The sequence below is a fragment of the Nanorana parkeri genome, unplaced genomic scaffold, assembly GCF_000935625.1.
Source record: "Nanorana parkeri isolate BGI_ZX_2015 unplaced genomic scaffold, ASM93562v1 scaffold1426, whole genome shotgun sequence".
NCBI classification, from domain to species: Eukaryota; Metazoa; Chordata; class Amphibia; order Anura; family Dicroglossidae; genus Nanorana; species Nanorana parkeri.
This window is the reverse complement of record NW_017307694.1, coordinates 373,001-388,571: the sequence shown is the minus strand read 5'-3', so window position 1 is coordinate 388,571 and position 15,571 is coordinate 373,001. Positions and strand designations below refer to the sequence as shown.

Below are 15,571 nucleotides of genomic sequence, written 5' to 3'. Positions count from 1 at the left end.
CTTGGACATTTCTCTGGGGCATTCCTGTTCCTGGATCCATCTGTAGGAAACACACACACTGACTGAATACATTGTTTCTATGTCTTTCTATCAGAGGATGTGTATCTAGGGGGATCCTCAATACTCAAGAAATGAAAGTCTCCTCTTACCCGGTGATGTGAGGGGCGGCCGGTTCTCCATCACGGCATCAGATGTGCAGAAAGAGAAGGTGACATCCTAAAAATACACAATGATACAGTCACCATCCAGAGGCATCTCTTCTGTTACTGGACAATGTCCCAGAATCCTCCTCACCTCTCTTGTCAGCAGCTCAATCATCTCACTGGTGACTTCTTTGACCTTCTTGTTCTTTCTCAGGGAGTGAGATGGAGGATCTATCATGGGTCTCTGAATCTTCATCATGTTGGAAGCCACCAAGCCATCGGACAACTTGAAAGCGATATAATTCTATATTGAAAGCCAAAACACAACTTATGTCACCATCCAAACAAGGTTCAAACTTTTTAAAGTATTGAAATGATTGCCATTCCAACATGTGTCACGCCACCCCCATAAGTCATGTCATTTGGTACTCCCAATCAGGTCTGTGTTTTATTAATAGATAAGAGTGATGTCATGTGACCTCCCAGAATCCTCCTCACCTCTCCGGTCAGGTCTGTGTATTATTAATAGATAAGAGTGATGTCATGTGACCTCCCAGAATCCTCCTCACCTCTCCGGTCAGGTCTGTGTCTTATTAATAGAGATAAGAGTGATGTCATGTGACCTGCCAGAATCCTCCTCACCTATCCGGTCAGGTCTGTGTTTTATTAATAGAGATAAGAGTTATGTCATGTGACCTCCCAGAATCCTCCTCCCCTCTCCGGTCAGGTCTGTGTTTTACTAATAGAGATAAGAGTGACGTCATGTGACCTCCCAGAATCCTCCTCCCCTCTCCGGTCAGGTCTGTGTTTTACTAATAGAGATAAGAGTGACGTCATGTGACCTCCCAGAATCCTCCTCCCCTCTCCGGTCAGGTCTGTGTTTTACTAATAGAGATAAGAGTGACGTCATGTGACCTCCCAGAATCCTCCTCCCCTCTCCGGTCAGGTCTGTGTTTTACTAATAGAGATAAGAGTGACGTCATGTGACCTCCCAGAATCCTCCTCCCCTCTCCGGTCAGGTCTGTGTTTTACTAATAGAGATAAGAGTGACGTCATGTGACCTCCCAGAATCCTCCTCCCCTCTCCGGTCAGGTCTGTGTTTTACTAATAGAGATAAGAGTGACGTCATGTGACCTCCCAGAATCCTCCTCCCCTCTCCGGTCAGGTCTGTGTTTTACTAATAGAGATAAGAGTGACGTCATGTGACCTCCCAGAATCCTCCTCCCCTCTCCGGTCAGGTCTGTGTTTTACTAATAGAGATAAGAGTGACGTCATGTGACCTCCCAGAATCCTCCTCCCCTCTCCGGTCAGGTCTGTGTTTTACTAATAGAGATAAGAGTGACGTCATGTGACCTCCCAGAATCCTCCTCCCCTCTCCGGTCAGGTCTGTGTTTTACTAATAGAGATAAGAGTGACGTCATGTGACCTCCCAGAATCCTCCTCCCCTCTCCGGTCAGGTCTGTGTTTTACTAATAGAGATAAGAGTGACGTCATGTGACCTCCCAGAATCCTCCTCCCCTCTCCGGTCAGGTCTGTGTTTTACTAATAGAGATAAGAGTGACGTCATGTGACCTCCCAGAATCCTCCTCCCCTCTCCGGTCAGGTCTGTGTTTTACTAATAGAGATAAGAGTGACGTCATGTGACCTCCCAGAATCCTCCTCCCCTCTCCGGTCAGGTCTGTGTTTTATTACTAGAGATAAGAGTGATGTCATGTGACCTCCCAGAATCCTCCTCACCTCTCAGCTCTGTGTTTTATTAGTAGAGGTAAGAGTGATGTCATGTGACCTCCCAGAATCCTCCTCACCTCTCCGGTCAGGTCTGTGTTTTATTAATAGAGATAAGAGTGATGTCATGAAACCTCCCAGAATCCTCCTCACCTCTCCGGTCAGGTCTGTGTTTTATTAATAGAGATAAGAGTGATGTCATGTGACCTCCCAGAATCCTCCTCACCTCTCCGGTCAGCAGGTAGATAATCTCCAGGGTGAGGTTTAATATCCTCTCAGTCATGTGACTCCCCTCCTTCTCCATCCTCAGTCAGGTGATCTATGTGTAGGCGCGTTCTCATAAATTACTTTCACCTTCAGTTAAACAGTTTGGCTGTATCCAGGAATACAATTCTGGAATGAGAAAAACGAGATCTAGGTAAAAGCATAGAGAAGGAACGTGCTTAGAGGTCTTTATCATAGTATCCATGCTTCAAGAGAAAGAAAGGAAGGAAGGAAGGAAGGAAGAAAGAGAGGGAAGTAAGTGAGTCCTCATGTTCTGCAAAAGCAGCCCTACAGGACCCTTATATTTCCTTAAGCCGCGAGCCTGCTGCCTGCGTCACCCTTGGGAAGCTTCTCCACTATCCCGGTCCCTCGCCGGTGCCATTTGCGAGTCCGGGGAGACCATTCTTGCAGATGTGCCAAATCTGGCCAATCAGAGAAAGCCACCGCTGAAGACTCTCTTCTTCTGGATCCTAAGGGGTCCCCACTTTTGGCAAACCAATAGGAAATGTCCACATCACGCCGGCAGTGACGTGGATACCTGAAGAAGGACCCTGCCTCCGGTGAACAAAAGAAGAGGGAAGACTCGGGACTGAGGGTGCGAGGGCTGGAGGGGGTAATATTTGCCTGGAGATGGGCAGATCATGAATCTCCATGCACGTAGCTTCTCGGTGTCATGTGTACAATTGTCCATAACTTCCCGGCGCCTGATGGAAGTACGGCCATAACCCACCTCTGTACTAATATTTATCTCTGCAGAGAACCCAATACACCAGATGAGACTAAATCCCCCTGTCATGTGACCCATACGGTCACATGACCCCCCCTCCAGTGTTGCCCCCTTCTCTTATAATGGGAAAATATTATTACCTCGTCTTCACCAGGTATCTCCAACCTCACATCCACCATCAGGAGGCTTAGAAAATGATTGGAGCTACTCCTCCTCCTGTGGGCTACAACAAAATGGCCCCTTGGCCACGAACAGAAACAAAAACCTTTCTGCATACAATCCTAATGTTTCCAGGTTTCTAGTGCTAAAGAAGTACTTACATGTACAGAATTAGCTCTGTTTTAGTAGAAATATGTTTTCTAACCCAATAATGGTGGATGAGGTCTACAACAAAATGGCCGTCGCCACTCCTGTGCTGAAGACACTTCCTGCACAGATGGTCGCCCTCTAGTGGTGGTTTTGGCTCCACACTGGTATAAAAGGCTTTGTCAATGAGTTCACATGCTGCCATTCAAACAATAATTACAACAATATGAACTCGGAGCTACGATTTGGATAATACGAGCATACTATATTTATTACAATATTTAGGTCTTTCCAGGGCATGCCCGCACTGTGTGTCGTCTATAGCATTGTTTAACCACTTGAAGGCCATAGTGTTTCACCCCCTTCCTGGCCAGGTTCTTGCGTACACTTTGAAAGAATGGTGGGATCCCCTTTTGGGAAAATTTGTGTCTTTTGCTAATATATTTAAACAGGGGACCCACCTCTAGTACACTATACATGGTATAAACCGTACAAAACCTTCCTATCCCCATTTTTCTTCCTTTTCTCCTAATCTCAATGTTTACTGTACTACAGGAGAGGAGTGTGGAGGGTATGAGGGAGGGTGATATGTACAGGAGAGGAATGTGGAGGGTACGAGGGAGGGTGATATGTACAGGAGAGGAGTGTGGAGGGTATGAGGGTGGGTGATATGTACAGGAGAGGAGTGTGGAGGGTGATATGTACAGGAGAGGAGTGTGGAGGGTACGAGGGAGGGTGATATGTATAGGAGAGGAGTGTATGAGGGTGGGTGATATCTACAGGAGAGGAGTGTATGAGGGTGGGTGATATGTACAGGAGAGGAGTGTGGAGGGTACGAGGGTGGGTGATATGTACAGGAGAGGAGCGTGGAGGGTACGAGGGAGGGTGATATGTACAGTAGAGGAGTGTATGAGGGAGGGTGATATGTACAGTAGAGGAGTGTGGAGGGTATGAGGGAGGGCGATATGTACAGGAGAGGAGTGTGGAGGGTATGAGGGAGGGTGATATGTACAGGAGAGGAATGTGGAGGGTACGAGGGAGGGTGATATGTACAGGAGAGGAGTGTGGAGGGTATGAGGGTGGGTGATATGTACAGGAGAGCAATCTTTACTGCCAGCTGCTTGGTAAGAGTTGTTTCAGTTGGCAGGAATAAGGAGGCGAGGTTTGGCCAACGTTGGGAGGGATTTGCATGAGATGGGTCGGAAGGCACTGAGCTGCGTCCTATTGATAATTTGCCTCTGGGAGACCACATGTGCACTTGTTTCTGGTTCCCCATGGCAAACCGGACGTAGGACATTTAGGACACCCTTATGCAAGTACAGGTACATATATGTAGGCCTTTGGTAGTGGCCTTGTGTGCACTTCGGTTTCCGCCAGCGATGCTATTGTTTCTTTAGAGGAGCCGCCATAAGGAGCCAGTGTTGACCCTCTCCACGTTGTCCCACCAACAGAAAGTTCCAATAATTCCTGGTAGGAGTAAACGTGACTGTCCCTCTGCCCTCCCCACAATGGAGCACTTTGTTGCAAGGCCTTGTGTAAGTTTGGACTTGCTTATAAAGGCCTCGGGTGGTCCGATAGTGGGGGAGCAAAGAAAAGGCAAGGACATACGACGTATGGTCTTCTGCCCTCGGTGGTTCCCCTTGATGAACTCCACACCGCTACAGCAGAAGCAAAGCAACAAAATTTGTTTTTAATCCCAAATATACCTCCCCTGCCATTCCTTTCAGGAGATACCCAGTACTCCCAAGTATAGAGGAGCATGTGATTCACTTCATAGTACTGGCCCAATCAGCCGTCACATGGGGAGCCCATGGCCTTGCGTAAGCTATGAAGCCAGTGACTCGCTTATGGCACAGGTCCATTTCTTAGCTGATGATCTTTATATACATAATCATGATAATGATACCAACCCTTACCCTAATATTAGGCAACTATCCTTAGAGGACTAGTCCACTTCACATGTGTAAAGTGCAGGAAGTTAGAGACGTCACCTTGTACCTTCAGAAGTTTACCAGACCAATGTGGCGGTGGTATTCTTGGGTCCATAATCTCCTTTCTTTGCCATTAATCTGTACTTAAGAATAAAACGCCCCATCTTGGTCAGCCACATCTTCTACCAAAATAAAAGGTTCACCAGAAGTGCCCATACCTACACTATATTATCAAAAGTATTGGGACGCCGGCCTTTACTCCCACATTAACTTTAATGGCATTCCAGTCTTAGTCCGTAGGGTTCAATATTGAGTTTTCCGTTTGCCGCTATAACAACTTAACCTCTTCTGAGAAGGCGTCCACAAGTTTTAGGAGTGTGTCTATGGGAATGTTGGACCATTTGTGAGGTCAGGTACTGATGTTGGAGGAGAAGGCCGGGCTCGCAGTCTCCGCTCTAATTCATCCCAAAGATGTTCTATCGGGTTGAGGTCAGGACTCTGTGCAGGCCAGTCAAGTTCCTCCACCCCAAACTCCTCACTTTGTTATAATACCACTAACAGGTGACCGCCGAATATTTGGTAGCCAGGAAATCTCACAGAACACCTGAAGCCAATGATTTGGAGGGGTGTCCCAATACTTTTGGCAATATAGTGTATGTTATGCAGGTTCCTGGGAAACCAAACAAAGCAATTCCCTCCCAATGATGACACACAAAGACCAGGTTTGAAAGAAGAGATCTTTACTTCTCAAAGTGCTTCGATCTGGTACCAACAGTCATACGAAGGCAGATTGTTCTAGTTGGACACGGGCAATAAATAACAAACAACCACTTTCAATTAGCGTCTTTCCTGGTTGCTTTTTTCGGGTGCCTACCTAAAATGTTGTAAAAGCCTAGACAAAGAGGTTACAATGGAGTAAAGGCTGTTTGGCAATGGCTACAATGTTAAAAAAGACGAAGACATAAAAACACAACAAACTGCTTTAGGAGCATGCAACGGCAAAGGTATGGTGGCGCTCAACTGGTGTGCTTGACCATAAAGTGAGTCTGTCACCAGCACCTGTATAAGGGGCATCCCCCGCCTGTGCTGCTTATCTGCACTCTCTTTAAGAACTAAGCCAGCCAAATAAGCATCCAACACATTAGGTTTATCAGAGGTTCCTCACTCCATACTTGAGCTCCACCGGCTGGCAGCTCGGTTCTTAATGTTGCCCGTGGTGGCCTAGCAGTTGGCCGATGGAACCATAGCCTACACCAGGAGACCACGTATCTGAAACTCCCATAGCCTACACCAGGAGACCACGTATCTGAAACTCCCACAGCCTACACCAGGAGACCACGTATCTGAAACTCTCAGATGTGTCAGATTCTGATTCCTCAGCCAGCTTAGCTTTTCAAAGCAGAACTAAAGTCCAAAAATGAAGTACTGGTGGACATGCAAAGTCTCTTCTGCCAAAGAACATCTTCCTCTTGCCGACCATGTTTTTCAGTGTACACTTCCTGTGGCACATGAGCAGTGCAGTATACCCCTGGCTCATGCCAATAGAGCGGGGTGCTGCAAGGGTGGAACTCCAACCAGAGCGACAGCCCAATGGGAGAGCCGGATCCAGAAGAATGGCAGAAGATGTCAATAATGGAACTGAGGGAGGGAGCACGGACGTCTCACTCGTGGAGGAGGGAACACCAACGAGCTAGTATTCAATAATGTACAAGAATCCTGGGCATACGTGGCCATTGAGACAACAGCCCACCCACCCCAAAAGAAGCAAAGATCCACTTTTAGAGAGTGCGCATTTGGTGGCACCGGTGAGAATTAAAACTCTTCTTCACAGGGAGCATTTTCAATTCTTTTTTTTTACGTGGTGACAACATCACTTTAAAAGCAACACCCCATCCACTAGAAACGTGTTGGACCTTCTTCTCTTATGCAAGAAAAACTCATAATACTCAAACGGACCCTGTCTAATATCACTTATATTAAACCCCTGCACCCCCACAAAGCAAAGTAGGCCAACAGGTGATCCTTCACCAGATTTTAGAAAGTGTGGCTCAGCTGTATACAGAGTAATACGGATCCGGACTGATACCTTCTAGTGTCCATCAAGTGTTCTTCATATCCGCTTGTGCATGCGGGTATCTTCCTTCTGGGTGTGAGTTCTGTGTTTCTAGTTCGATAAAGTCCATCGGAGGAGTGACGGGAGACTGTGTGACTTCATTCCTGTACAATGTTCTCAGTTGCTCACACCGATCAGCCATAACATTATGCACTATGGGAAGAAGACAAGCCGGTGGAGGAGGTGATGGTTGGGCAATGTTCTTCTGGGAAACCTGAGGGGCCTGTCATTCATGTGGATGTGACTCTGACATGTACCACCGACCTAAACATTGTTGCTGACCAAGTACAACCCTTCATGGAAACAGTATTCCCTGTGTGCCCTCTTTCAGCAGGATAAGGAACCCTGCCAAACTGCATAAATGGTTCAAGAACGGTTTGAGGAACACAACAATAAGTTGGAGGTGTTGACTTGGCCTCCAAATTCCCCAGATCTCAATCCAATCGAGCATCTCCTGGAAAAACAAGTCTGATCCATGGAGGCCTCACCTCAATACTTAAAGGACTTGAAGGCTTGGTGCCAGATACCACAGCATACCTTCAGAGGCCTAGAGGAGTCCAAGCCATGATGGGTCAGGGCTGTTTTGGCAGCAAAAGGCGGAACTACTCAATTTTAGACAGGTGGTCATGTTGGTGTATAATATGCAAAAAAAGTATTACAATATTAGGGATGTCCCGATACCACTTTTTTAAGACCAAGTACAAGTACTGTCCCTCATGTACTTGCCGATACCAATTACCGATACTTTTTCTTAAAGGGACACGTGACTTTTTTTCTAAAACAACACAGAGTGATGGTTTTAGGGCAGTTTCTCACCAGGGCTAAATACGGATGTCACCAGAACTGAATACACATCCCCAGAGCCGAACACATGGCCCTAAGGCAGGATAGTATTCTGCTTTGGGGACATGTATTCTGCGAATACATGTCCCCAAAGCAGAATTCCTCTCACCAGGCTGTGTGTCGATCTCACCCGGGCAACGTGGACATCTGCAGTGGCTCTGCGGGCACTCCACCTCACCGGCGATGTCGGGACTTGGCCTCCCCCGCGTCCAGACCGGCTATGCTGCCACGTCCAGTCCGGCCGTACTGGCCCAGTCCTCCCCGTCAGTGAGCGACAGGAACCCTCAGCTTCTAGCCTTGGGGCGGTAGTTCCGTCCCCGGGGCTGTCCATGGCTGTGCCTGCGCCGGGGAGGAGGAGATAAAGAACCGGACAGGCACTGCCATGGACAGCTATCTGCAGGTCCCCAGAAGGCTGCCGAGGTCCCCACAAGCGCGGGAACTCGGACGGCCGCTGCTGTTTGATAATTTAAAGGGCCGGTATCGGCCTTAAGAATCGGGGCATTTTCTCGAGTACAAGTACTTGTGAAAATTCCTGGTATCAGCCCCGATTACCGATTCTAGTATCGGTACATCCCAATGAAATATGAATAAAAAGAACACCTCAGCATCCTGATTTAGACTTGTATGGATTCTGTGTTCTGGACTTTACTACATATGAACATTTGTCCAGAAAAGGTGTGGCTATACAAATTCTAACAATACGGATGGAAATGTGCAATTTTACACAATTGGTCCTTTTTTCTTCCATGCCTATTCTGATAATGGCAAACAAACCATTGCCGGTGCATTGAAGACATCCATTCGTAGCCTCGCCATCTTCCAGGAAGTAGGTGGTACCATGATCCATGAGAAGTGATCAGCTGTAGGACTTCACAGAGTTTCCCAAATTCTGGAAGGCTCGGATAAATGATATCCACGTGGGAGGGATAGATAAGGTTCTTCTTAATCTATAATACCGGTACTTTTCAATCTGTGCCCCAGGCCTACATGAGGTCCAGAGCAAGGTCATTCCTCCTACCCTCACCTTTCATTTTTTAACCTCCTCCCCCCCCCATCCCCTTTTCTCATTTCTGAAAGCCTCTTTCATACCTTGGTCTACCTCAAATGGGCAAACCCAAATCAACAACCAGCCAAGGATACAGAAGTAGACTTTATTAGCTGTCCCTAGTCTTTCTCAACCAAGTAGAGGTGAGAGCAAGGTGCTGGACCTGGATGTATAGATGGTTGGTGAAGGATCCATGTTTCGGCTGCATGGCCTGGGCTCAGCAGATGTCAAGAAAAACTGGTTCTTCTTGGATCCAGGGGGCACCATTTAGGAGATCCGTGTGTAGTCAACCAAAGAAGCCCACACTTTGAGAGTCCACAAATGGCAGAAGGATACCAAGAGATAGCCAACATGATTCGAGGGTCCAATGGTCCTCCTTTATCAGAGCAAAACTCCTATGGGCTCTCACTCGGGAGCCTGGGCTTGTCTATCATAGCCAGAAGCGGACAGTGAGGGCCACTAACAGACGGCCTTGCAGCCAGCTGCCTGATGAAGGGGGACTGCTGGACCCTCAAAACTTTTAGGCCTGAAGATTATATCCTTTGGTTGCACCTCCTGACATGGGGGACACAAATAAGGTTTCCACAAGCTGACCACGGATGAGATTTCATAGCCGTGTTGACCTCGTGATGTTCAAAAGGAAAACCATTTATAAATGCCTGCACTTCTACAAAGCTACTTATGCTAACAGGGCATCCACTAAACTCGAAAAGCTTGCCACAGCTGACTCAACTCTATACACACCAACAAGGCGATGGGTTGATTGGCCATTGTGCGTGCTAGAACGCACCTGCTGTGCTGCCTCAGCCGCTGTTATTATATCTGTTACACTGCTATGTATTCACTGCATAGTATTGTTATGCCTGACATCTAGTGGTAGATCAGCGCTACTACAACTTGTTTCCTGTATACATTGGTATCTCACACTGTTCTCCCCTCTTGTTTAGTGTTGGTTGGTATAGTCTTAGATAGACCCTCCCTGCTTCTTCCATTTTTCCCTCATTCGTATTGCTAGCCTTCATTGCAGACACTAGGCTTGGAAGACTATTGTCTTTCTACACGTCATACGACCAACAACTACCCTCGGTCATGTACTTTGAGAAGTAAAACTATGTTGGATTTAGGCTTCTGTGTCTTATTGGAGAGTTAAGCTGCCTGTGGATTGCGCTGATTCACCTAGTGACCACACTGGCCAGAAGGATCGGAGTCCAAAGGAGGTATGTGAAAGCATAAAGCGGCTCATGCCCCATACGTCCGCAGCTCGCACCGGCTGGGGCCAACCGGTGGCGACATTCACATTTCCCGCCAGTTTTAAATGATAGCCGGCCGTGATTAATATATTTTATAAACCTTATAAAAGTCATTTAATATCTGCAGATTTTCTTTTCGCAGTTATTGCTAAAGCCTCTTCCACACAAAGGCGATCGCAGGTGTTAATTATTTGAAGTGTCCTTTGAGACGTTCTACACCTTCTGGACGTCATTGCGGCTTGGCGCCGGCGTGCGTTCGTTGATGTTTTACAAGACTGGCCCTCTGGGAATAGGATTTCCCACAATCGGCGCACGAAAACAGCGGCAGGCCGGCGTGAGTCCTCTGGTGCTCGGTGAGATAGACTCTCCGGGTGAAACATCTCCCGCATTCCGCGCACGAATACGGCTTCTCCCCGGTGTGCGTTCTCTGATGTCCAATCAGGTTGGCTCGTTGGGTGAAGCACCTGCCGCATTCGGAACACTGAAATGGCTTCTCCCCTGTGTGAATTCTCTTGTGGTTAATGTATGCGGAAATGAGGGAAAAGCCTTTCCCGCATTCAGAACAGGAATACGGCTTCTCCCCTGTGTGAGTCCTCTGATGCTCGGTGAGGCTGGCTCTCCTGGAGAAACACTTCCCGCACTCTGCGCAGGAGAACGGAGACACCCCAGTGTGAGTTCTCTGATGTACGAGGAGGTTGGCCCTCCGGGTAAAATATTTCCCACACTCCATACACGAGAAGGGCGACACAGCAGGGTGAGTCCTCTGGTGTGCAATGAGATGGGACCTCTGGGTAAAGCATTTGCCACATTTGGAACAGGAAAACTGGGTCACCCCGGTATGAGTCCGCTGATGTAGCACAAGACTGGTTTTGCGGGTGAAACACTTCCCGCATTCCGAACAAGAAAACGGAGACACCCCGGTGTGAGTCCTCTTGTGTTCCGTAAGGCTGACTCTCCGGGTAAAACACCTCCCGCACTCAGAACACGAGAAGGGCTTCTCCCCAGTGTGCGTCCTCTGGTGCGACGCAAGGTTGCCTATCTGGGTAAAACACTTTCCGCACTCAGAACACGAGAACGGCTTCTCTGGGTTGTGGATTCGCTCGTGAATGGCGAGAGTCGACTTTTGCTTGAAACATTTCCCACATTCCGAACACGGATACGGCCTGTCGTCCGTGTGTGTTCTTTCGTGCTCGAAAAGAGAGGATTTCCAAGAAAAGCTTTTCCCGCACACAGAGCAAGCATATGGACCCTCTGCTGTCCGATTTGTCAGGCTTGACGTCACTTCTGTTCCCTGGGCGAAAAATCTGCAATATACGGAAAATGGCAACTTTTTACCCCTTCTACGAGCTTTACGATGGGTGACGGGAGGGGAGTTATCAGCAAGGGACCCAGCACGCGTAGAGGGCTCAGAAGAACCTGGTGCTGGATGGAGATCGGGGGTGATGGAGTTTTCTTCTGAGGAATCAGATGTGGTGTCCTCATGTTCTAGATCACCATCCTGGGAGATAATACGATTCTTCTGCCCATTGCATTGTCCATCTGGAGGGAAGAAGAAATTAAAGGGGACAGGAAGAGTTAAAGGGAGGACTCATAGACTTGCATTGTAAAACAAATCATCTTGCAGAGCTGCAAAGCAGGAAGCAGAGCCCGTGCAATGATTAAATCTGACCTCCGGCCTTCCCTTCAGTCTTCTCTCTGACCTGCGTCCTTCCCTTCAGTCTTCTATCTGACCTCCGGCCTTCCCTTCAGTCTTCTATCTGACCTCCGGCCTTCCCTTCAGTCTTCTACCCGACCTCCGGCCTTCCCTTCAGTCTTCTACCTAAACTCCGGGCCTTCCCTTCAGTCTTCTATCTGACCTCCGTCCTTCCCTTCAGTCTTCTACCTGACCTTCCCTTCAATCTTTTACCTGACCTCCGGCCTTCCCTTCAGTCTTGCACAGTTGTACCGGCTCCTCTCCTGGACAGAAATGGCTTCCCAGCCCAGCATCACGTAGCTCTTTCCTCCCCAGCCTGACTGTCCATGCCCCACCCCTTACAGCAATTGGATTTCAGTTCTATCAATCACGGAGGCTCAGCATTACCTATGGGCATTGAGCATGCAAATGCAGCCTGACTAGGAACACCCAATCGGGCATGTTCATATTTGCATAACTCTTCCCTACAGCCCGCCCACTGCCTGCATCAGATGTGATGGCTTTTGAGGAGTACTGAGGCTCCTCCCACCAGCTATAAACTGCCTGCATTGTATAGACATCAATTATTCTACAACAAGAGCGGGCTAATTCCGGTCCTCCAGCTGTAGTGAAACTACAAATCCCATGTTGCATCTGCCTGTGGGAGTCACGCCTGTGGCTGGGGGGGGTGGAGACACGACCACAGCACTGGGGTCTATGAAACCTGCAGTGCTTAGTGTATCAGATCTTCAGTATGAGCAGTACTGGTTTTTACTCACCCGTGCCAATCTCTACAAGAATTTCATCCTCTTCAATCTTGACCTGTCTTATTTCATCCTCCTCAATTCTGTCTACTGACAGAGGAGGGGGGAGAAGAAGAGATTGTTGTAGAGACTGAACAAGGAGAATCTGAGACTCTTTTTTGCATTTATTCCTCACCTGTGCCGATCTCTACAGGAACTTCCTCCTCTTTAATTATCACGCGGATTTCTTCCTCCTCCTCCTCAGCTTTGACGTCTCTCTGAGTCTCTCCGGCGTCTGTTGAAGAAAAATAACAGTGAAGCCCCCCTGTACTGACATGCACTTTATGACCAAGAGTGTGTCAGACATTTCATTCAAAAACCATGGCCATTATTGGAGGGTTGAACCCATCTTTTGTGGAAATATCAGCCTCGACTCTTCTAGGAAGGCTTTCCACAAGACTTTGGAGTGTGTCTGTGTGAATGTTTGGCCATTCAAGCAAAATCATTGAAATTCCAGTTAATCCCAAAGGTGTTCAGTAGAGCTGAGGAGAGGGCTCTGAGCAGGACACAACAACAAACTGGTCAAACCATGTCTTTATGGAGCTGGCTTTGTGCACAGTCATGCTGGAACTCCAGAGAAGCCTCCTGAGATGTATGAGAGACCCCAGAGAGTGTGTGTGGGGGGGGAGGGGGGGACTGGTCACGTCTCTTGGCTGGTAACACACAATGACATGATGTGAGGAGGAGAGCTGGAGTCTAATAGAGGCTGATGGCTCCTGACTCCCCCCACTAGACACATTCTGTCCCCCCATTGACTATTCGTCCCGAGATTGCATGATCCTGGAGAGGTCTTACTCTCAGGGTGATGGGGATTCCCTCATCAGCTCTATAGAGTGTCACACGGCGGAACCAGAGACGCATAAGGAGTCCAGTGCAGCTTCACAGTGCTAAAAAGTGATTAGAGTGCTTAGTCTCGGTTAAATGTTAGCTTTCCTTTTGTGTGTAGTTATTTCAGTTTTCCTGTGTGTTTAGTAATACCTTTCCTCTATTCCTAATTAAACCTCATATGGTTACCACCTACATTCTTAGGTCCCTGTTATGCCAAGGCGGTCTCACACACCCTGTGTGTATATATATCAGTATATTCGGTATTTTATATATATCGGTATTTTAACCCAGTGTTTACCACCTATTTTAGGTGGTAAACACTGGGTTAAAATACCAATATATGGAAGAAGGAGGGGAGTCACTGAACACCTGATGAAACTTTGTAATTAAGACACATATATACACACAGGGTGTGTGAGACCGCCTTGGTTTTATAAAACACACTCCAGCACAATAGCAATATTGTAAATGATTCTTTGTAACTCGAGTGTTGATTCCTCACCTGTGCTGATCTCTGGAGGGATTTCCTCCTCCTTACACGGCTCATCACCCATCATATAGGTCTCTACGTCTTCCTCTCCATCATCAGTCTGGTTTACATTCCTTGTAACCTACACAAGGAGAAGAATGGTTTTGTGAATGGCCAAGGAAGTGCCTCGGGAGCTAAACTGGTTTAGAGATGGTCTTTTGGTTCCTTTTAGTAATCCTTACCATAACCATTCATTGGTGTATTTGTTATTTTAGGATTATTTTAATATGACATTTTAGATTTAAGTTACCTGATCCTTCTGAGGGATCTCCTGATGTTCCTGTGTGGAATCCCGGGAATACAGAGGACGGGCCTGAGGGATCTCATGATGTTCCTGTGTGGAATCCCGGGAATACAGAGGACGGGCCTGAGGGATCTCATGATGTTCCTGTGTGGAATCCCGGGAATACAGAGGACGGGGACATCTCTCTGGGGTATTTCTGTTCCTGGATCCATCTGTAGGAAACACACACACTGACTGAATACATTGTTTCTATGTCTTTATATCAGAGGATGTGTATCTAGGGGGATCCTCAATACTCAGGAAATTAAAGTCTCCTCTTACCCGGTGATGTGGGGGGCGGCCGGTCCTCCATCATGGCATCCTTGTAGAGCTCCTTGTGTCCTTCTAGATACTCCCACTCCTCCATGGAGAAAGAGACAGAGACATCCTGACACCTTATAGGAACCTGACACACACAATGATACAGTCACCATCCAGACACATCCCTTGTCTGTTCCTGGATCATGTCCCAGAATTCCCGGCACCACTCACCTCTCCTGTCAGCAGCTCAATCAAACTAGAACAATAAGTGTACTAAGGAAATATGGTCATTAAAACATTAAACTCTCCGGTCAGGTCTGTGATTTATTAATAGAGATAAGAGTGATGTCATGTGACCTCCCAGAATCCTCCTCACCTCTCTATTACGCCCTTAGATGACCTCGTGGATGAGGTATAATACCCTCACACGACTCTGCTCCTTCTCCGTCCTCGGTCATCTATATAGGGGTTTCTCCTTGCAAAGTGTCTTCAATCAACCTGTAGGAGGGGCAGCGAGAAAAATGAAGAGTTAGAAGAAATGATTATAAGAAGATAGCTACAATATCTTCACTACACATCATACGGAAAGGAGGAGATATCTGGTCACCAGAGAGGACATAATACCGTGTTTCCCCGAAAATAAGACCGTGTCTTATTATTTTTTTTGCACGAAATAAGACACTAGGTCTTATTTTCGGGGGATGTCTTATCTGACTGGGGGAGGAGTGGACGAGGTCCCGGAAGGCGGCGTGCTGTTGCCGGTCCCGGCGGATGTCGCTTCCATTGTGCGTGTGTGCGTGCGGGAGCTGCGGCTGGCGTGTGGGCGGGGCAGGAGCTGCGTGCGTGCG

The 15,571-nt window shown here is 47.7% G+C and overlaps 1 protein-coding gene across 1 annotated transcript in view; it reads right to left on the bottom strand.

Moving 5' to 3' along the window:
- LOC108798200 (zinc finger protein 208-like) overlaps positions 1-15,571 on the bottom strand; it is a 51,495-nt gene that overhangs the window by 3,755 nt on the left and 32,169 nt on the right. The window contains exon 4 of the mRNA XM_018569928.1: positions 10,752-11,601. Coding sequence (XP_018425430.1) covers positions 10,752-11,601 — 850 coding nt within the window. The remainder of the gene's footprint in view (positions 1-10,751; positions 11,602-15,571) is intronic.